This window comes from Colossoma macropomum, unplaced genomic scaffold (assembly GCF_904425465.1).
Source record: "Colossoma macropomum unplaced genomic scaffold, Colossoma_macropomum, whole genome shotgun sequence".
Taxonomy (NCBI): domain Eukaryota; kingdom Metazoa; phylum Chordata; class Actinopteri; order Characiformes; family Serrasalmidae; genus Colossoma; species Colossoma macropomum.
The window spans coordinates 4,332,239-4,355,741 of record NW_023494800.1 but is presented as its reverse complement, the minus strand read 5'-3'; the positions used below and the strand labels follow the sequence as shown (position 1 = coordinate 4,355,741).

At 40.9% G+C, this 23,503-nt stretch overlaps 1 protein-coding gene across 2 annotated transcripts in view; it reads left to right on the top strand.

The window, feature by feature from the left end:
* Positions 1 to 642: 642 nt before the first annotated feature.
* The window catches only part of LOC118819955 (ceramide transfer protein), an 83,322-nt gene continuing 60,461 nt past the window's right edge, over positions 643 to 23,503 (top strand). For both annotated transcript variants that reach the window (XM_036587991.1, XM_036587992.1), the window contains exons 1-2: positions 643 to 1,234; positions 5,130 to 5,264. In XM_036587991.1, coding sequence (XP_036443884.1) covers positions 1,097 to 1,234; positions 5,130 to 5,264 — 273 coding nt within the window. In that variant the 5' untranslated portion in view covers positions 643 to 1,096. The remainder of the gene's footprint in view (positions 1,235 to 5,129; positions 5,265 to 23,503) is intronic.

The following is a 23,503-nucleotide window of genomic DNA, read 5'->3' as shown; positions in this document are numbered from 1 at the left end:
CCACGTCAGTGTTACTGCAGTGCTGAGAATGATCCACCACCCAAATAGTACCTGCTCTGTGAGGGTCCATGGGGGTCCTGACCACTGAAGAACAGGGTAAAAGGGGGCTAACAAAGTATGCAGAGAAACAGATGGACTACAGTCTGTAACTGTAGAACTACAAAGTGCACCTATACAGTAAGTGGAGCTGATAAAATGGACAGTGAGTGTAGAAACAAGGATAATAATGTTATGCCTGATCGGTGTACATTCTGCACTCATTTCACTCTATTGTGTATCTGCACTCTATGCAGTCCCGTGTAATGTCCTGCTGTTGTGCGTTTGGGGCCTGAATAATGACATTTTGCTTCAATGCATGCAAGTTATATTGACGCATGGCAATATGACCACTTGACTTGACACAGTTATTACTTGACTTGGGACTTGGGACTAAAATTGAATTCAATTTTTTGTTTATTAAGAATAATCTTTTATTTAATTAATTCCAATAAAAACGATTTATCTTGTTGTTTTTTTAAGCTAAACCACAAAAAGTCATTATTCGGATGTTCTTAGAGGACAGACAGGTTGCGTAGGCGCCACAAACAAGTTCGACTCAGTTGGGCTTCGGTGAATCGGTTCGTCGAAAAGAACCGGTTCAAAAGCGCGATTCGGTCAGTGAAGATGGCGTTGGTTTGAGAGCTCAAACGCGCCGCTTGTTTCTCCTCAAAAAACACAGAGGAGCTCGATTTAACATAGATTTATAGCCTTTCCGCGACTGTTTCCGGTATCGTATTGCTCAAAGACGCCTGAATGTTCTGTAGTTACCACTGTAGGAGGGTTACAGCGACCTCACGTAAAGGTGTGACCGTTTTTTTGAAAGAAGAAACAGAGGGGCGGGTTTGAAGGCTAGCTCTGTTAGCTTCCTGCATTAGAGCTAACGGACGGCTAGCCAGCTCTGTTTATCCTCCTATATTCTCCTGAAATCAGCACCGGGCCGCTATTTTTCAGCTTGTATCTGATTTCGGGAGGGATATTAGATGCCAAGTTGGCCGACCGGGTTCACGGTTTTTGGTTGTTTTCTCGCTGAGCCGTCGCGCCTCGCCACCGGCACCTGATGAACTCGAGTCCGCTGCCCAACGGTAAACAGATGTCGGACAACCAGAGCTGGAACTCCTCGGGCTCTGAGGAGGACCTGGAGGCTGATCCCGGACCGCACGGAGGGGTGGCCGAGTTCAGTGGAGTCCTCAGCAAGGTTGGTGACCCACACACCTCGGGGCAGGAGGAGGAAAAGGGGGCAAGAAAGGGCGAAAATAAGTCATTTGAAAGAAGTTGAAGTGCTCAGCAGTGTCAGCTGTAGGAAGGAGGGTTAAAATCTGAACAGGGATGATGGTGCAAGAAAGAAGCGAATCTCTCAGTAATAACGGAAAAGTAACGAGTATTCAATAATCTGTGAGAAAAGGTTGAAGATATACACTCTAATCTGCAGGAAAAGGGTTGAGCCCTCAGTAATAATCTGAAGGAAAAGGTTGAAGACCTTAGAAATAATCTAAGGAGGTGAAGACCTCTGTGTTAGTCTGAAGGAAAAGGGTGAAGCTCTCAATAATATGAAGGAAAAGGGTAAATATCTCAGTAATAATCTGAAGAAAAAGGGTGAAGACCTCGGTAATAATCTGAAGGAAGAGGTTGAAGATCTCAATAATAATCTAAAAGAAAGTGGGTGAGCACAGCAGTAATAATCTGAAGGAAAAGGATGAAGACCTCAGAAATAATCTAAGGAAAGGGGGTGAAGACCTCTGTATTAGTCTGAAGGAAAAGGGTAAAGCTATCAATGATATGAAGGAAAAGGGATAAATATCTCAATAATAATCTGTAGGAAAAGGGTTGAACCCTCAGTAATAATCTGAAGGGAAAGAGTGAAGACCTCAGAAATAATCTAAGCGAAGGGGGTGAAGACTTCTGTATTAGTCTGAAGGAAAAGGGTGAAGCTCTCAATATTATGAAGGAAAAGGGTAAATATGTCAATAATAATCTGAAGAAAAAGGGTGAAGACCTCGGTAATAATCTGAAGGAAAGGAGGTGAAGACCTCAGAAATAAGATAAGGAGGTGAAGACCTCTGTATTAGTCTGAAGGAAAAGGGTGAAGACCTCAGTGATAATCTGAAGGAAAAGGTTGAAGATCTCAATAATAATCTAAAAGAAAGTGGGTGAGGACAGCAGTAATAATCTGAAGGAAAAGGGTAAATATCCCAATAATAATCTGAAAGGAATGGGGGACGACCTCAGTAATAATCTGAGAAAAAGATAAAGATCTCGGTAATAATCTGAAGGAAAAGGGTAAAGATTCCAATGATAATCTGAAGGAAGAAACTGAATATCTCAATAACAATGTAAAGTACAAAGGTAAAGACTTCAGTAATAATCTGAAAGAAAAGGGGGAAGACCTCAGTAATAATCTGAGGGGTGAAGACTTTAACAATAATCTGTAATGAAAGGGTGAAAACATTAACAGTTTGTAAGAAAATGGGCCGTATGATGAGGTGAAAACCTTGGGAATAATCTCTAAAAAAACCTGCAAAAAACTCAAGACTAATCCCTCAGAGAAGGGGTGAAAACCTCAGCCGTAATGCGTAAGAAGGAAAGGAAATCTTAGTAATAATCCGTAAACCTCCTGCTTCTCCTTTCCCTTGTTTTTGTTCTGTACAGCCACGTTGAGCCGATCTAAACCCATGATAACTTAATGCGCCCATTTAACTCCGGCTTTGTTTACAACTGATCTAGGCTCCAGAGTGGAGTGTCTAATGTTGTTTTTGCCGAAATAGCATTTTAATGTGTATTAAACACAGCTGGGCCATGTGTCGTCCATGTCCAGCACTCACTAGCTTGAACCAGTGAAGCGTAATGCTGCCACCAAGCCGTTAACCTGCCTGCAGGGCTAGTAATTTCCTACCTGCCCTATACAAACAACTTACTGACATGCCAGGATGGAAGAGGGAGCTGACAGGCAACACAGATTTGAATGAAATTCGCCTTCAGGCTGTGTTTGGACAAGCAGCTCCTCGCCGGGGTTACTAGAGGTCATTCTGAAGCTGCTCCTGCTTGAAATTCCAGGCAGGGGCTTTGCTCTAGCTGAGCTAAACGCTGGTTGTGCCAGGCGGCCCAAGAGGTTTGACTCAAACGTCATTACAGAAACCCCCTTAAATGCTTTAAACGGGAGGGCTGATGTAGCTGCTGTAATTGGATCTCCTGTTGGAGTCATGCGTATTCCGGGAGAGACAGCAGTTTAAATCGTCCACCATCAGGTGTGAATGCTTATCGCTGTTGTCGGAAGGAAACCACGTATCTCCAAAATGGTATTTTTACAGGAGAAGGAAAAAACATACTATACTTTTAATGTAAGTCAATGGAACCAGACTTTTTTCCTAGTCATTTGGTCACTTTTAGTCCATTCATCATGAAATTTACACACAGTGTACACCGATCAGGCATAACATTCTGACCACCTCCTTGTTTCTACACTCATTGTCCATTTTATCAGCTCCACTTACTATATAGGTGCACTTTGTAGTTCTACAGTTACAGACTGTAGTCCATCTGTTTCTCTGCATACTTTGTTAGCCCCCTTTTACCCTGTTCTTCAGTGGTCAGGACCCCCACGGACCCTCACAGAGCAGGTCCTATTTGGGTGGTGGATCATTCTAAGCACTGCAGTAACACTGACGTGGTGGTGGTGGCGTGTTAGTGTGTGTTGTGCTGGTGTGAGTGGATCAGACACAGCAGTGCTGCTGGAGTTTTTAAACACCTCAGTGTCGCTGCTGGACTGAGAATAGTCCACCAACCAAAAATATCCAGCCAACAGCGTCCTGTGACCACTGATGAAGGACTAGAGGATGACCAACACAAACTGTGCAGCAGCAGATGAGCTGTCGTCTCTGACTTTACATCTACAAGGTGGACTGACGAGGTAGGAGTGTCTAATAGAGTGGACAGTGAGTGGACACAGTGTTTAAAAACTCCAGCAGCACTGCTGTGTCTGATCCACTCAGACCAGCACAACACACACTAACACACCACCACCACATCAGTGTTACTGCAGTGCTGAGAATGATCCACCACCCAAACAGTACCTGCTCTGTGAGGGTCCATGGGGGTCCTGACCACTGAAGAACAGGGTAAAAGGGGGCTAACAAAGTATGCAGAGAAACAGATGGACTACAGTCTGTAACTGTAGAACTACAAAGTGCACCTATATAGTAAGTGGAGCTGATAAAATGGACAATGAGCGTAGAAACGAGGCGGTCATGATGTTACGCCTGATTGGTGTATATTGCAGCATGTTTGTGAAGGGGAAGCGTGTGCTTGTTTAGTGATGGAAGGTTTACTTGAGTGTCAGGTGTCATATATGAAGTGTTGCAGCTGGTAAGTCTCCTAACGTGCCCATGCTGGGCCATTTTGCATACAAAAATGTAATATTTCACTTGCTGGCTGCTACAGATTGTTTTGAAAGAGCAGCTCAGCCTACGTAAGTATACAATAAATCATAGCTTTTTGTATGTAATTACTTATTTTCTGTTGCAATTTCTGTTTTGTTGGCATTTTCAGTATTACGTAAGGTTCCCTTTGGTATAATTTTAGGAGAAGTGGAACAGTCCAGTAAGGATTAACCAATATTGGAGTTGGCTGATGTCAAGATAAATGGAGAAACTGGAACTAAATCTAACTGATTTAGCATTATGGGAAATGTAATGTTGCAAATGCAGTGTAATGATTAAAATGTGTTGTAGCGTCTAAGCATTCCGCTCTTCTTGAGTATGACAAATATGTTATTAAAAATCGATTTGAGATATCAATCAAATCTAAACCAAAGCTGTCCAATGCTGCTATTATTTTAAGCAATTATCAGCCGATATTGCGATATTATTGTCTGATAAAAATAAGCTGGTTTGTAAGACATTCTGTAGTGTTGAGTAGTACACTGAGGAAGCATGGTTTATTAATTTTATTAATACTATCTTAGGCTTAAGTGTCCCCTGATACGTTGGTATGTTCAGAAAACAGTGTGATATTGAATTTTATCAGTACCGTCTAGCACCACCATGAAGGTGTCAGTCCTGCTCTAACTCTGTTCTTCTCTCTCTCTGCGTCCACAGTGGACTAACTACATCCATGGCTGGCAGGACCGATGGGTTGTCCTCAAGAACAACACTCTGAGCTACTACAAGTCTCAGGATGAGAGGGAGTACGGGTGCAGGGGCTCACTGTGCCTCAGCAAGGCCGTCATCACGGTAAGCAAACCCTGGGACATCCCGCCTCTGCGGGTCAGGCTTATTGGAATACGGAGCTGTTTTGGTTCTAGATCTCCAGTTTTTTTGGGCTTGTAGACCTTCGGTTAGAATACGGAGTTCTAGAAATCTCAGCTGTTTCAGTTTTAGAACTCCAGTTCTATAGATTCACACATGCTACAATACAGAGCTCTAGAATTCTCAGCGGTTTTGGTCCTAGATTTCCAGTTTTTTGGGCTCCTAGACCTTCGTTTAGAATACATAGTTCTAGAAATCTCAGCTGTTTCAGTTGTAGAACTCCAGTTCTATAGATTCACACACTCTAGAATACAGAGCTTTAGAATTCTCAGTTGTTTTGCTTCTAGATCTCCAGTTTTTGGGCTCCTAGATTTTAAATTAGAATACAGAGTTCTAGAAATCTCAGCTGTTTCAGTTCTAGGGCTTCAGTAGTATAGATTCACACACTCTAGTTAGAATACAGAGCTCTAGAATTCCCAGCTGTTTCAGTTCAAAAACTCCAGTTCTTTAGATTCTTGAACACCAGTTAGAATGCTAAGCTTTAGAACTATCAGCTAGAAATCCAGTTCTTTAGATCGTAGAACTCCAGTTTGAATTTAGAGCTTTAAAATGTTCCAGAGCTCAAATTGGAATCACAGATTTACTCTGAGCTACTTTTATTCTCGAACTCCAATTCTCAAGATTCTAACACTCACTCTAGAACTTAAAGGTTCTAGAGCTCAAATTGGAATCACAGATTTACTCTGAGCTACTTTTATTCTCGAACTCCAATTCTCAAGATTCTAACACTCACTCTAGAACTTAAAGGTTCTAGAGCTCAAATTGGAATCAGAGCTGAATTCTCAGCTGCTTTAGTTCTAGAGCTCCAATTCTTTAGACTCTAAAACTCCCTCCTTTCCTAACATTTAGATTTAGATGAATGTTTACTTTGTAAATACTGAACAGATCGTCAGAGCGTTAGTGTTATTTTGGGCTGACTGCGACCTGTGTGGCTTTTGGAAAGCAGGAGAGAGTCAGGTAGGTGAACAGAGTCAATGCCGGGCATTAAGAGAGGAGCAGCGACGGAGACGCTGTCCTCAGACACAGGCGACTTGCCAGACACAGACAGTCTGTGGCCTATTTTCTGCCATTCGTACTTACACACACACACCTGGCAAGCACAGAGAGTCTGCAGGGTGGAGGGTGGTGTTATCACCTGTGCTTGGTGCAGGTAGAGCTCTTATCATGGTGACTGAGGTGTGTGATAATCGCAGACTGCTGACAGACGTTGTTGCATGGCAGAAGTGCTTTTGCCTTTCCATCTGTGTTCAATAAGGAACATTGGTTACTTGTGATTTGAGTCAGGCTCTGATTTCATCACGCAGCGAGACGTGGATTCTGCGCATTGTCGAAGATTAACTAACCGAGTCAGGTGACGGCGCCACATTTGGACATTTAGCAGGGCCTCCACGAGCACACATTGCCACTGTTTTCTTGCGTCACTGCCAAAAAGGAGGAAGGCAGCATGAGGAGAGCGAAAAAAAAATGGAGCGAAGGTTTGGTCGTCATAGAAACGGGCTGAGCTGAAGGTTTGCCTGCAACCTTTTGCCCCTTGCTTTCAATGATTAAACTGTAAATGTTTGGAATCCATGGGTACGCTTTCAGCGAAGCATATCTTCAGAGCAGTTCTGGAGGGTCAGAGCGCCGCACAGATTAGCATCCCTGATTTAACTCACCTGCCTCAGTACTTTAGCTAATTAGCCAGTGCTCGAGCTGGTAAATGGCCTCATAGTCCTGGGGGTTATTTCCCAAAGCAGGATATCTGAGCTGTGTGTCCAAAAGTTTGTAGACATCCACTCATCCAGTGTTTCTTCTGAAATCAAGGGTGTTATTGGGGAACTCCACCAATTTGTCAGCATTTCTGCCAGATTAAATGGTTAAGAGGTAAAAACAAAGTGATATCTGGCCTTATTACAGAAACTTCTTAAGTCTGAAATCTTATCTGCGTAGTCACCATGACAACTAGTTAGGCCTGAATTTAGGACCGAAGCTATTATAGAACAACAGTGCTTAAGTTCATAATCTTATCCATTAACACTATTACAGAAAAGTGTGAATAAAAAAAAATACACACAATTTTCTAAATTCTGTCCTAACTGTAAGATAAACCCCAGATCTGTCTTAACTTCTGGTTACCCGTCTGTTTCTATTGTTTTGTGCAGGAACAGACAGCACAGTTCCCTATAACTAACTAGCATAATGACAATACATTTATCTCTATTGAGAACGGTGCTTTGACTTGTGAACCCAGACACTGCAGGCACAATCACCACCGTCCCTCTTACCTTCGTTTGTTAATGTTGGTGAAAACTCGTCAAAATATTTCAGTGATGGTGCTGAATAATGAGGAGACAGAGCTGAACGTGTGTCTGTTTATTAGGAGGAATAACGTTAGCACGCTCGGCTAAAGCGTTTGGGAAATGGAGACTGAAACTGAGAGTGGTGATGCTCTGATGAACAGAAGGAAGCGCAGCCACAATATTCTTAATTTTCAGTTTATCTCGCTTTAGTCTTATTTGACCTTGTTTACATCAGTAACGGTAGCTAATGTTAGCTACCTGGCTAACTAGCTTGATTTCATTGATTACGTGTTTACGTTTCAGCTGTGTGCGTATTGTCGGTTGCTAGGTAACAGACGCGACAGTTGATTAAGTTAAGATTTCTTACCTTGAGATAAGATGCTGTCAGATAAGATTCCTAAATTAAGATCAGATTTGCTTCTGTAATACGAGTTTGTGAAAAATCTTATCTTGACCTGTCAGATCTTAACTTAAGACAGAAAGAGTTTCTGTAATACGGTCGCTGCCCTCTGAAGAGTTTAATGCCTCTGAAAGCTAATTCACAGAAAGTTATTAGACAAAGAAGTTATGAATATGCTGCCTGATGTCTGAGACAATGTTTTTTGCTATACTCCTCAGAAGGTTTTGGTGTAAAACGTAATTTTTTTTCAGATTTACAGCTTGTTTTGCCAACATTTCCTATGAAAACTCAAAAGATGTGCAGGTTCACTCATTACTGTTTTGGAAAATAAATAAAATGACTATATTTAGGTTGTAGACATAACGGCCCCTGGTTCCTATCACCATTATTGAGAAAAATAGCTGAATTAGTATGTTTCTCTACAGTGAACCATTCAGATTAAATCACTTTGAAATACTCTGTTTATGCCTAAAAGTATTTTCGAAAAACTGGTAGAATTTACCTTAAACATGAAATTTGTCCTACCTTTGCTGCAGTAACAGCCTCTACTTTTCTGGTAATTGCTGTGAGGATTTGATTGCATTCAGCCATGAGGTACTGATGTTGGATGGTCAGTTCTGGACTCATGGAGCTCCATCACTCCAGAGAACACAGTTCCACTGCTCCACAGCCCAATGCTGGGGGGCTTTAGACCCCTCTAGCCCACGCTTGGCATTGAGCATGGTGACTTCAGGCTCATGTGCCACTGTGGCCATTTCTGTTGGTCACTGCTTTTGTATGCGGAGTGCATAAACTGTGTACACAACTGAACGCCTGTTTCAGCAGTAGGTGCACCTTTTAGTAATTAAATTCACCTGTTATGACCGTCTGGATTAAACCAAACAACAAAGAAGAGACATTCCTGTTTTACAGCCTTCGCTTATGCAGCTCACTGAGGTTGTGAAGTGCTGTTGTGATGTTTTACGTCGCTGCGGATTGTTTTCAAAAGCCCAGAGCCACTTGACGTGTTGTTTATGTGAAGGACAGCGACCGGAGAGCTGTTTCTTAGCCAGCGTTTAGAATCTGAAGACTAATGGACACTAACACAATGAGCCGTATTTGGAAGCTCCGAATAGTGTTTACCCTTCTATTGTGTGTAAAAGAAATCATCATCGAGTAACTGTGAGTGGCTGCTGCTTCTCTCTCTCTCTGTCTTGCTCAATTTGACTCTCTCTCGTCCTTTTCTCCTTCGTGCTCTCTTTGCGCTCCAGTTTCTAAGGCCATGTTTTGCATTTCGGAGTTTGAGAGTGAAAATGGTGTTATGGTTTGTTTACCCACAGGCCGGTTTGAGGTGTAGAGTGAACGAGTTACACATCTGAGTCTGTTTGCTTTATACCAACCGTTCGGTGGGACTGTAAATATTAACCTCTATTACAAGGCACACAGGCCCACACACAGCCTTTCTTTGCTGAATTCTGTTCTGTCTTTGAATGCAAGGCTACGTTTGAGCCTTGTACAGGGGTCGGCAACATGCAGCTATTTTACTGCCCTGTTGTGGCTCCACAGCAGAATTAGATTTGTAGGTAAAAATAAAATAATCCTCCTTTGCAGTAAAATGAAGCTCTGCTGATCGTTCAACACAGTTTTAACAATTTTTAAATGCTGGAGTGCAACAAGAAACTGTCAAACACTAAAACATCACAAAGCTGAATTCAGCTTCTCATTCAGATTCTTCCGTTCCGCCTTAAATGGTGCACCTGGCAGGAAAATTTGAATGAGAAGCGACTTCAGCCTCGTAAAAATTTGAATGTTGAGAGACGTTTTACAAGAAACTGTTCTACTTTTGTGGAAAAGTTTCCTGCTAGAGATGCGAGAAAAGCAGCTATAGCTGAGCTAAAGCTTAAAGCAGAGTAAACTAAGTCTATGTTTTCATTTGTATTAATTTTTTTAGCCTATACTAGTACATTAGCACACACTGAGACATATTTACAGCCAAGATGGTAAAATGAACATAAAATGTTGTGGCTCCTATGGTGGTTTGATTTTTGCTGAAACGACAAAACGGCTCTTCTTAACATTTAGGTTGCGACTCCTGGTCTAGAATTACTTCGTCCGTCTCTACACATAGAAGCGGATGCCAGGTTAATGTGATAAAGTGCCTCCGTGTCCTGCATTTTTCCCGAATTATATTTTTTTTCCCCAGTTAAACCATCATAATTAATTTCTACATTTTCCATCCTCTCTTTGTCCCTTAGAATTAAACAGGCTGTTTTTGTTACTGTGTCTTTAAGACTGTTATATGTAAATGAGCTCTGTTCTGATAGGCTGACCCTGTATTATGCCTTTATTCAAAAAGCAGTTTGGACTGTAACACTCCTTTTAACCTCACCGTGAGTGTGCGGAGCTAAACTGCTGTAGGCTGTATAGGCAGATGAATGTAAATGTTGTGGCGTCAGAATGGGTTGTTTATATATGGACCATGTAGTAAATGGTACGTTGTTAAATCAACGTTGTATGTCAAACTATTTTCAATAGAGGAAATAGTGAGGAAAATCAGTTTTTCATGTAACACTGTACACTTCTGCAAATAAATTCCTGGCCATTTTTGCTGCAGGTCAGATTAATTGATAAAGATTTTCTGCAAGAAAATGATGACATTCTGCTTCTTTTTTTTGCCAAAAAATAAAGCTGCTCTACCGAAAAAAACTGAGGAAGGAGAGTTTGGAGCCAGTCGCAAAGGCACTAAACCAGCAGCTGTGAAGCATGTCACGATGAATATTCACAGATTTTAGCTCACAGTCAAAGAGTACTTTCACGATTTGCAGTTCTCTTCTGTGACTGCATTCGTGACCAAAATCACACAGTTTTAATCCGTCTTTTAAATATCATTTGTGATATATTTGGAAAATATTATGGTATTGAATTTTATCAATACCATCCCAAACTACTATAAACACGTTCCAGTCAAATGGACTCTTGTTCTTTCCCCCAACTCAGTGACACGTTAACATGTACGGAGAACATATACAGCCGTTTAAAAGTTGCAGATGAAGAAAGACACCAGAATACTGAAATAGTAATACATTCACATGAAAAGCCAGTGGAAAGGAGAGGTGGTGGTGGTCCCTCCTGGTGTTTTGGCCAGGGTGGAGTGGGTAAAGCTGCGAACAGGATTCTGCTCTCGCTGTGAAAAACAAAGCATTCATAAAAGGCCTTTTCTACTTTCATCTCCCGGTGAATGTGAACAATGTCAGACTGCACGCCAAGAATCAGACTCACGTGAGCAGGATTTCTCTCTCTCTCTCTCTCTCTCTCTCTGATTTGTGGTCAAAGGTCTTTTCTCAGAGGCCTGTAAACAAATGACTGTTCTCTCGCTCTCTCGCCCTCTTTTCTGTTCAGGACCAGCATAAAAACAAGATTCTGTCCACATCCTATGTGTGCACTACCTTTCAAAAATTTGGAATTATTTGCTATAATTTTGTAATTTTCAGTAATAATTGATGTAATTTGGATTTAAATATTACAAACTGTAATTCATTTGCCAAAAGGTGCTTTTCAACGTCTCATTGAGTATTTCAAGAATTCTCTGACCAGGAAGTGAATAAAAGATAAATAATACATTGTGATCATCGCTGCTGTCGGAAGAAAACCTCGCGTCTCCAGTTTTGTCATTTCTGTCAGCCTTTACATTGTGCGTACATTTCATGATGAATGGACCAAAAGAAACGGCCCAAAATGACTGAAAAAAGTCTGGTTCCATTGACTTACATTAAAAGTAAAGTATGTTTTTTCCTTCTCCTGTAAAAGTACTAGTTTGGAGATAGAAGGTTTTCTTCTGACCACAGCGTTATCTATTTATATTGCCCTGTTATGGACTGGCGACCTGTCCAGGGTGTTTCCTGCTTACCGCCCAATGACTGCTGGGATAGGCTCCAGCTCCCCCCATGACCCAGCAGGATACAGCTGCTTAGGTTGTGTGTGTGTGTGTGTGTGTGTGTGTGTGTGTGTGTGTGTATTTACGTTGTTATTTTGTCAAGTTATCTGCTTAATTCTGGATATTAAATATAGCAAATATCAAACAGCTGCTGGGTTTTCTGCTATTTAGTTGCACAGGGCCAGCATATTAGAATTATTTTATACATTGATCTGCAATTTTTTTTTTAATGAAATATTCTGTCTATCCATCTTTCTGTTTACACAAGGCTGCAAGGCTGTACAAGATGGACAACTGCTTCTACTGTTGTGTTTATATTGTTACATATAACAATTGCAATTTATTGCAATGTATTAAAAACATGCTTGCACTATATTAAAACACACGTGTGAATCAGTGCTGTGCCATGATTGGCCTGCATTACTTAGACCTATATGATGTACTTTAGTTGGATTGCCTGAATATCTTTATTCCTCAGAACACCCACAGAAATCTTGTCTCTAACCAGGAGTTGAAATTTGCCTGGTGCCCCTGACCCCAACATTTGAGACCTCCCCCCCCCCTTAACAAACCACCAAACCCTTTGAATTTTCACACTTTCCTAAACAGCCACGTTTAATAACCGAACACCAACTTTTCGCTCCACCTGGATGATAAATAATGAGCACAATACATTCTAGTTAAACAAACATGCTCTGCTGCAGCGTCGGCCTACTTACTATGTTATCTGTTATCTGTGTGCTTTTTAAACATTATCTGATTTAATGAAAATCTTTTTTATGAAATCACATATTTAAAAAGTAACTCAGCATCTTTTGATACTAAGCTACCTCTCAGACACGCACAAAAGTGACCTCCCCTTGTTGAAAACACCTTGTTCAGACTGCTAAACGTGTGATTGAGTGTGTTTGTTTATTCCCAATGTATGTTTTTCCTTTTGAAAGCAAAACCTGTCTGTGTTTTGGTACCGAAAATAGTTACTAACTGTAAAGAGAGAGTGTATACAGTAATGTTTCTGGCCACAAAGTCAGTGTTTTCGGCCTCGGTATTCATTGGCTGAGTGACCTAAAAGGTCAGTGGAGATTTTTATATCTGGCTGCCGTTATCTGGAACTGTGATTAGTCATATCACACAACTGACTGGTTAGCAGCTTTCCATGATATCAGCATTGCAAAAGACAGCATTGCAGCAATGATAAACGAACCTCTGATGTTGTCATTTGTGCCCATATTGGCAACTCCAGATCGAAGCTGGATTTCTCTATGACAGTCGAAATGTTAGCATTGAGTGTGTTTACATCCACTCAGTAATCCGATCATAATCAAATTTCTGCAGTTATCTGATTATTCAAATGGTCATGTAAACACTGTACTCTGATCTAGAAATCCGATTTAGAAATCCATTAAAGTGAGCTGGAATTTTGGCTCAGTAATCAGATTTCTCAGTACATGTAAACTCTTACTCTGATTTGGATTTCTCAGTCTGCGCCTGTGTGAAAACAGAAAAAGCGTCGCTGCGAGACACAGCAAAACACTTTTGGAGCGACGCTGAAATAAACTACATGCTTGACGAAGTGAAGGGTTTAAATATTCTTCTAGATCAGAGGTCACTAATAGGTGGACCGCGGTCCGAGTCCGGACCCAGATGCTGTCCTATGCGGACCTGGACCTAAAACTGATAGACTATGGAGAATTATGTAATTTCGACGGGGTGGTCCTGTTTTAATCGGCGTAACTTTTCTAACTTTTACGGTAGCTTTAGCGGCTCAGGAGACTCACAGACCAATCGCATGCGTTGTAAATATCATACGTGACGCTACTCAGCCAATCAGATCTGTGCATTACGATGAGCACTGAGACTGATGCACACGCAGGGGAGGGACGAGGCGAGACACAGCAGGTTATTTCACATGGTGTTAATGGCGTCAATAAATGTTGTTGAAATATGACTGAACTGTACTTTATTTGATTTGATATTCAGTTGTTGACTGTATAAGATGTTGATATACCTACTAGGCTACTTCAGTAAACAGTATATGGCACGTCATGATGCAAGTTAGGACATTATGATGTTCCGGACCTTTCCTTGAGGAAATTTTCTCTAACTGGACCTTATTGAGTTTTAATTAAGTACCCCTGTTCTAGATGATGTATGATCATATTTTCAGGTAAAGCAGCGCGATGCCTAAAAAAAAAAGCCACGGCATGAAGTTCGAGTTTTACGTTATGTTTACGTCACGTCTTCTTCTGTGAGTTTATTGGCTGGTTGCAGAGCAGAAATCCGATTACTGTTTGACACATATAAACCTGGAGTTTTCCAAATTACTCAAGTGCATGTAAACGCGTTGACTGGATTACTGACAATCTGATTTTCTGCGGTTATCAGATTATCACACGTAACTGCACTCACTGCTGCATCCATACAAATAGTGAGTTACCACTTCTGCTAATTGAAATGATGTTGCATAGAAATAAGTCTACTGTTAAACAGCTACTTCTGTGCTCTACTGCTGCCAAAGGCTCTTAACATTAAACATTAGGCAAAGTTTGCCAGGGTTATTTTTCTGTTCTTGCCTGTTTTATGATGTCAGTTCATCAGCAGCATCAGCTCGCATATTTCGGCTCCTTATTGACCTCATAATTCAGAGTATCCAGTGACATTTAGTGGAAAATGGTAAAGCATGTTGAGTTTGTTACCACTGTGTTAACCACATGGCAGTGATTCTCGAAAATCCCATTCATTTTTCCCCACTGAAATCCAGCTTATACCTGGATTTTCTAATATGGTGCCGACTACAGAATGATGACGTAACTTCAGAGGTCTGTTGTGAAGCCATGTGCTGCGGCCTGAGTCTGTGAATTAAGATGTGTGAGTTTAAGGCGTGCTTGAGTGTCGGAGATACATACATAGGTACGAGGCACACACAGGTACGCAGCACACATAGGTGCAGGTTGCTCAGGGAGGGGCGGGTCGCTGCAAACACATTTTAAAGTGTGGCTTATCACAGGTTGAGACAAGTATGAGCTGTTTCCTCTGGGACGAAGACAGAAAGAAGGGGAATGTATGGTGGGGTCCAACAGTGTTGAGACAGACAGACAGACAGACTGACTCACTGACTGACTGACTCACTGACTGACTGACTCACTCAACTTTGTCAATCCTCAATACAAGTACAAGGCAACGGAATGCAGTTCTGCCAGAAATGCAAATAGCAGCAATAGTGCAAAAACGGACCGTGCAGATGTGTAATAACAGATATATGACGTACCTATGAAACATATGAGATATATACCTATATGAACAATATATATATACAAGTATAAAATATATATGAATGATATAAACATGTGTATATACATAATTATAATATATAATGTGATGTTTGTTTTTTCTCTTGTAATACAAAATTATCCATTACAAATGATATCAGTAACAACAGTTTGAGTGAAAAGTAGTTTTTACTAAGTAGTATTTCTTAGTAATTAGGAAATACCCCTTTTGTTTAATAGTGATGATGATGATGACAATAATAATAGTAGTAATAATAATAATAATAATAATATAATATGATAATAATAATAATAATAATAATAATAATAATTTTTATTTTAGAGCACTTTTCCTGCTGGTGGCAGCTTAAAGTGCTTTACAGACAGGAGATAAAGCTTAACAGTAATACAAGAAATTATAAGTATTAATTTGGAATCATGTAAGAAAATGACACAGATCAAATTAAAAGCTAAAAACCATGAGATGTAGAGTTTTAATTAAGCGCTGAGTTAGAGATACGTTTTTAGACACGTCTTAAAAGTGAGCACTGAGCTTGACTGTCTAATAAAAGGTGAATTGAGCTCCACAGTTTAGAAGCAGAATAACTGAAAGAGTCTCTCCACGTTTTCTGTATTGTACAGTTTTTGCAGAAGGTCAGTATCTGCAGATCTTAGATCACGTGCTGGAACGTAAACAGACACTCTGTGATGTAGGCGGTGCTTTAAGGTCATTTAAAGCCTTAAAAACTAGTAGCAGAGCTTTAAAATCTATTCTGAATGGTACAGACAGCCACTGCAAACCTGTTAGAGAGTCAGAGCATGAACTTGAGTGGGAGAGAGAAGATTAAAAAAAAAATTCTAACCTTTTGGTACAAACGCCTTAACATGGTCGGTTTCACCAACTTACATTTGAATAAAAATCAAAAATGGTGCAGAATTTTGAATATTTTTTTCTTCATTTTACTTACTTCACTTCAAATTTTTCAAAATTCTAGAATTTCCTTTTGTTTGCACCTTTAAATGAAAAATCATCCCAGCTTTTCTTTGTAATCTCAGACGTTTAAGACTGCAAGTGTTACAAGCTGGCTAGTGATAAAGAGGGGAGGGAGAACTGAATGAGAAGCAAAGAAAGGTGATTCCAAAAGGGTTAGATGGAGAGATAAAGTGGAAAAGGAGAATGGGTGAAGAAACCTGAGAGGAAATTCTTACTCTAAACGTGGCGTATTGAGTTACAACACAAACGCATGCCCTCCTGTCTGGCTCAGGAGTTTCTGCTCTGTTCTCTGGCTTGATTGGCAGTGAAATGTAACACACAGGTCCCCTTTGTGTGTGTGTGTGTGTGTGTGTGTGTGTGTGTGTGTGTGTGTGTGTGTGTGTGTGTGGAGTAATGCTTCATTGGTCAAATACTGCAGAGGCTCAGTTCAGTCTCTCCGGCTGTGGCTCATCAAGCTTTTTCATGCTGATCTGGACTTTTGCTTCCTCATCAGCTGAGTGCTGTTAAGTCCAGACCACTCTGAACGAATCCTGAATCAGCTCTGCCTACAGAATTCTGGGCGATAGGGAGTAGTTACACCGATTAGACCTCGCACACCTGCAGTACAGACACTGTGAATTCATCACCATACACGTGTGCAATATAAGCAATGTAATTAATAATTCATGTGCAATAGGTGGAAAATATCTCAGTAGTGTAAAGACAATTCCCATGTGTAATATAATCAATACTCCATGTGCAATTGGGGTAAAGTATTCTTACAGTGTAAATTTCTTTTAATTTTTTTATTTATAATGTTTACATTATTAATTTTTGTGGATGTGAGTTTATATTTTTTACCTATTTTTAATCTTTAGTATTGTATATTGCCTAGCCCAGGGGTTGACAACCCAAAATTTAAGAAGAGTAATTTTGTCTTAAATCAAACCACCTCGTGAGCCGCAACATTTTATGTCCATTTTGCCATCTTTGCTGCTAATGTACTAGTATAGGCTAAAAAGACTTACTTTGCTCTGCTTTAAGCTTTAGCTCAGCTGCTTTTCTCGCATCTCCAGCAGGAAACTTTTCCACAAAAGTAGAACAGTTTCTTGTAAAACGTCTCTCAACATTCAAATTTTTACGAGGCTGAAGTCGCTTCTCATTCGAATTTTCCTGCCAGGTGCACCATTTAAGGTGGAACGGAAGAATCTGAACGAGAAGCTGGTGAATGAGAAGCTGAATTCAGCTTTGTGATGTTTTAGTGTTTGACAGTTTCTTGTTGCACTCCTGCACTGAAAACCATTATTGTTAAAACTGTGTTTCTCCAGCAGGAAACTTTTCCAAAAGTTTCCAGAATGTCTGTCAGTTTGATTTTTATGAGGCTGAAGTCGCTTCCCATTCGCCAGCTTCTTGTTCCAGTTTTCCCGCTCCACCTTAAATGGTGCCTGAGGCGCCAGAATGTAGGCAACACTTAAGGTGGAACGGGAGAATTCGAACAAGAAGCTGATTTTATCTTCTCGACTTTTTAGGGTTTGACAGTTTCTCGGTGCAGATTAAACATATCAGGAAACCAGCTGGAGTGATTATAAATGGAAATAAGTCCATTCGTCTCCAAATTATCCATGTTCGTCTTAAATCTTTCTCTTTGCCTTTTCATTACCTACTAGCTAGGCGAGATTGTTGTCTGTGTTGGGTGACCAACAGTCTGCACTCCAACCCTCAGGGTTAAAGGAGATTGAATTAGCAGTTCTACATTAACTCCAGCATTTAAGGCCATTAAATCTGTGTTCAACGATCAGCAGAGCTTTATTTTACTGTAAAGGAGGATTATTTTATTTTTACCTACAAATCTGATTCTGCTGTGGAGCCACAACAGGGCGGTAAAAGAGCTGCTGGCTCCAGAGCCGGGTGTTGCCGACTCCTGTCCTATACAGTAATAAGTAACTGTAACCGTGATAAGTATTTAACAGGGTTAATTACTTGGTTAATTCCCTTCTTGTTACTTCTTTTCTTGAGTGCCTTGCTGTCCCTTTGCTGCTGTAGCCCTGTGAAATTCCCCATCGTGGGGCTAATAAAGGATTATCCTAGTTGTCGGGAATGATTGACATGTAACCCGATGGCGGCGATTCATATGTGGTGAACGTATTGGGAAAGAGTATTGTTTGAGAACTATAGAGGACTGACTTAATTTAGCATCATGCTAAATAATATTATATAATGTGGAATGCAGTGTTTTATTTCCTTTTACTGTTCAAACAATGGATTACAGGACATAAGTAACGTTTCGTGTAGCTTAAGTGTGCCTGTGGTTGATCAGTCATGCTATTTAACGGATTCACAGCTGCACGAGGAGGGGTGGACATTGTGGCCACAGGAAGATACTACCTGTTTTCAGTTCTGTTTTGTGAGATATGTTTTCAGTTTTATTTTCAGCCAATTCTAAACCCCCTATATTAGACATTTCGGCCCAATCCCAGTTCACCCATCGCCCCGGCCACCTAGCCCTGCCCCTCCGTTTTGTGTGTTCGCGTCTAGGGGTAGGGTGAAGTGTTAGGGCTGCATGACCCTCCAAACTGAGGTTTTTCAGAGTTAACGTAGTGCCGGAAAACGATTAACAGTGGGAGGGAGAGGCGTCCGAACGGAACATTCCTAAAAACCATGATAGCTGGCTTCTAATTATCTGTTCAGCAGGACCGTATTCGATAAAATCCGAGTCCTGATTTCATAGATGCACTGAATTCCTGATAAATAAAGTGGATTTCTTTGAATACTCTCTAAGTTTCATTCACTTTGACATAGGGCTGGGCGATAAAACGATAAAAATAATTATCGCGAAATAACTTTTCCTCGATAGAGCGATACGACATGTTCGATAAATGTTCGATTTAATACGCCACTCTCACACCTCCACGTTCAGCAAAAGCCTTGGTGGCGTTTTCTCCTACAAGGAAAGCTACATTACTGTGCTGTCGCCAGTAGAGGGCGCACTTCTGAGTTTTTCTACATGATTAGAGAGGGAGGGGGCCACGAGTAAGATGAGTCTTTAGCAAAGGCTGAAACGCGGAGTTATACATTCCCTGTTTGAGCGGAGCGACCGGCGATCTGATCTCCTGTGACCGAGTGTGAGTGACGAGGTCAGTGGTGTAACTGTACTGTCCTACAGCGAACTCACCTCTTTCTGTACATCCTAACAGCTTTAGCAGCGTTAAATCACAATCCTCACAACTACAGCGCTGTTACAGAGCTCGGACAGTCATATTTAAATATTAGTGCATTCCCAAGCAATGAAAGTGAAAGAAAGAAGTGGGTTCATGTAAATTACAGCACAGTAAACTGAGGAAGCTGTGAGGCATTGGAGAGCGGGAGAGCGCTGTCTTTCCAGGCTAGCTGTTTTTAGCAGCTGGCTAACTTGAAGCAGCTCTGTCACTCACACAGCACGGAGAACTGATGATACTGTAGATCAAACAAGACACAAAAGCACCGCTTTCAGTTTAAACGTACCTAAAAGTCGGACTCTGTTTGTCTGGTGTTGATATTTTGCGGTTCACCACTTAAACTACTACGATAGTACAGAGAAATCCAGTCGTCTAGCTGGTGTCTGAATACTGTGATGTCACTGATAACGGGGTAGCCGAGCGCTCGGCACCAGCTAAAATAATCTGTTTTCTTTCTTAAATTATGACTATTACAAAACAGCCATGCTTTTCCAGCTGTACACTTCTCTCAGTTGTTGAGAACATTTGCAGTAGGTTATGTTAAACGTTAATGCAGTAAAAAAACTAACCCAACCCTTGTAGCCTAAGTTAGTTAGCTTATGCTAGCCATTCTCTAGCATTGCCAGCATCACAACCTGGCTTTTATCAGGCTGCCTGTTTGATTCCAAGCACTGAAGTGTAATACCGGCCTCACACCAAACGACTCAAGTGATTTCGCTGTCACAGACAAATTTCCAATGTTGGAATAAAATCATGAGTTTTGCTAGAGTCGCGTCGCGCTCGCGTCATATCGATCGTTTAGTGTGAGGTGGTCAGGACGGCCGTCTTAGGTCAGTTTTTTTCTCGTCTTGATGCAACGACAAAGTCATCCGTGTATGATATTATCATAAGTTGCATGAGAGCCTGAAATCTCTGTCAAAAAGGCAAATCTGCTCAACTTTAAAACAGTACTCATATTACTAAAATATAAACTGGCTGTTTTAATATTTCAGGTTCACTGAGTGTAACAGTGATGTAAGGAAATGTGCAGAGGACTTTACTGAAGAGTCAATTTTGACTTTCCGTTACAGTGGTTTGGTTTCTTACTTTGTTTTTTATGGTTTAGTTCATTACATCCAATCAACTATGCTGAATCGCTGCATGTTTTGTTGATGTGTAAATCTTTATGTTAAATAAAAAAAGTAGCTGCACATTTTACAGGTTAATTAAAGTTCTGGGTGATGATCTGCCAGAATATACAGTTCTACAGTGAACTGGACTGAGCCCCAGATCTTTACACGGCCAGCTAACGTATTTTTCCATTTGTACCACTGCAGAGTGAAGGAAAAAGGGGTTCTCTTGTAATTTTCCACCAGGTGCATGCTGGGAAATTCTCAAAAATCTAGTTGCAGTCTTGCAAATAGTGACACTGCAAGATCCCCCGTCTTTGCAAAATCATAGTCTGTGACTAAAAACTCTGTGATGGTTACAGGGAGACTGTTTCGGGCCAGACTGGTTGTACACAGATGTGACGAGGTTGTGGTCGCAGACTGCATCACCTGTCAGCCAGGTTTTGCTGCTGTGGCCCAAACTGTGAGTTGGTGCTGGGGGTGTTTAGCTCAGCGTGTGTGGTTATCTCCTTGTGTGGTTACATGTGAAGTACGAAGACACGTCATCCGCGCCTATAGCAGAGTTAAACCAGAGGGGCGCGGCTGCGGCAGAACTGACCCCGATAAAAATAATGTTTTTACAGTTTGGAAAGGTGTTCATATTTCAAGCAAGGCTGGTATATTTTATTATTACAGAGCAGGGCATTTCAGCTGTTAATGAGAAAAAGAGGGTTCTTTAAACCTTTCGAAAGGTTTTTCACACTCACAGATCCCTTTTTCAGCCATGGTTCTTTAGTCAACCGAAAGTGGTTCTTCTATGGCATCGCTCAAAAACACTTCATGGCCTTTTTGAGAGCTGAGAGCTGACAGCTCCAACCATTTCTATGCAAATGGGATTTGAGGGAACATTGCTTTTCTATGCAGATTCTAGATTAGTTTTTCTCCTAATGGTAGTACTGAGGAAAACTGATCCCAGTGGAGTTCAGAAGTGGACTTCAGCAGCTGCTCCAATCTGGTCCATTGTTGAGCTCACGTAGCAGGTTGATGCTGTTAGCCCCCCAAATTTAGTAAAGAGAGGAGAGTCGATGTTCGCAGGCTTACAGCGAGACAAACGGAGGTAGAGCTGGGCGTTTCTGGAACAGGAGGGAAATTCAGTTTATGGAAAGACTCGTGTCCTGTCGTATTTTTTGCATCTGTCTTGCCAGCTTCAATTATACAAACAGAGCAAACAGAGCCGAAATTTAGTTAAATAATCGCTGACCACAAACTCTCACTCTCCGGCCTGTTATAAACATCTGCATTGTTGGTGAACCACCAAACAGCTGCTTCAGGAAGTTTTTGATTATTTTTGTGTAGAACCATTTCCCCATCTTGTCTGGATAATGTCAGCGCATTATTTCTTGCACACACACTGCAGGTTTTCTACTTTTTAATGACTGTATGGTTGTGCTGCAGTATATCAAACCAGGGGCAGCCAGTACGGCAAATACGTAACATCACAGTGTTTCGTTTTTCTAAGGTTTGTTAAACTGGAACAGACAAAGTGCACAAGCAGAATATTTTAAATGTACTATGAGGCTAGTAAATTCCTTTATTTAATCTTTCACACACTGCTCTGCACTAAATACAATTCAGCAGCACTAATTATGTCCTCTTTGCAGTGAAACGTGCAGTCGCTCAGTGGTGTTTAAGTACTGATGATTATCCACAATATAGAAGACTATTGTAATGTAATTTAGACGGATATATTGGTTAGCTCAGGGGTCGGCAACCCAATTGTTGAGAAGAGCTATTTTCTCCTCTCAGAAAAGCCAAACCACCTTGGGAGCCACTACATTTTATGTTCATTTTATTGAAGTAACGTTTTACCGTCTTGGCTATAAATATGTCTAATGTACCAGTATAGGCTAAAAAAATAAAAACACAGACTTACGCTATAAGCTTTAGCTCAGCTGTAGCCGCTTTTCTCGCATCTCCGGCAGGAAACTTTCCGCAAAAGTACGATAGTTTCATATAAAATGTCTTTCAACATTCGATTTTTTATGAATCTGAATTCAGCTTCTTATTCGCCAGCTTCTTGTTTGAATTTTCCTGTTCCACCTTAAATGGTGCAGCAGTTACATTCTGGCGCATCAGGCACCATTTAAGGTGGAACGAGAAAATTTGAACAACAAGCTGGTGGATAAAGAGCAAACTTTTAGTATTTGGCAGTTTCTCAATGCAGAATAAACGTATCTGGAAACCAGCTGGAGTGATTATAAATTATCTATGTTCATCTTAAATCTTTCTCTTAGTGTTACTGTTTGTTTGCTTTTAAGAAGTTAAGAACTGACAATCATATCTGTCAGCAAAGTACAGTTTAACTGGAGTATAGCATTAAAATATGAATATGATATTAAATCAAGCTCCCATATTCTGCACTTACGTGTGTGGGATTATGTACAAAACAGTCATGATTCGTTTATTTTTACATGACCCTGATTGCCCCATATTATGCCTCATTCAAAAACCAGTTCAGGCTACAACACTCCCTATAACGTCAGCGTGAATGGGTGGAGCTAAACTGCTGTAAGATGAAAAGGTGGAAGTGTTTGTTTTTGTGACATCACGGAAACAATGAGTGTGTTTACATGCACTTAATAATCCAATAACTGCAGAAAATTTACATACACTTGGGTAATCAGATAATGGGGAAACTCCAGGTCTACATGAGTCAGACAGTAATCGGATTTCTGCTCCGCAAACGGCCAGTAAACTCACAGAAGAAGACGTGACGTAAACATAATGTAAAACTTCATGCCGCAGCTTTTTTTAAACATCGCGCCTCTTTACCTGAAAACATACATCGTCTAGAAGATGAAGAATATTTAAATCCTTCATTTCATCAAGCATGTAGTCGGTTTCAGCGTCGCTCCAAAAGTGTTTTGCTGCATCTTGTGGCGACGCTGCCCACTTATTTCCTGTACCGCAGTCTGAGTTTACATGCACTGAGAAATCTGATTACGGAGCTAAAATCCAGTTTTTTTA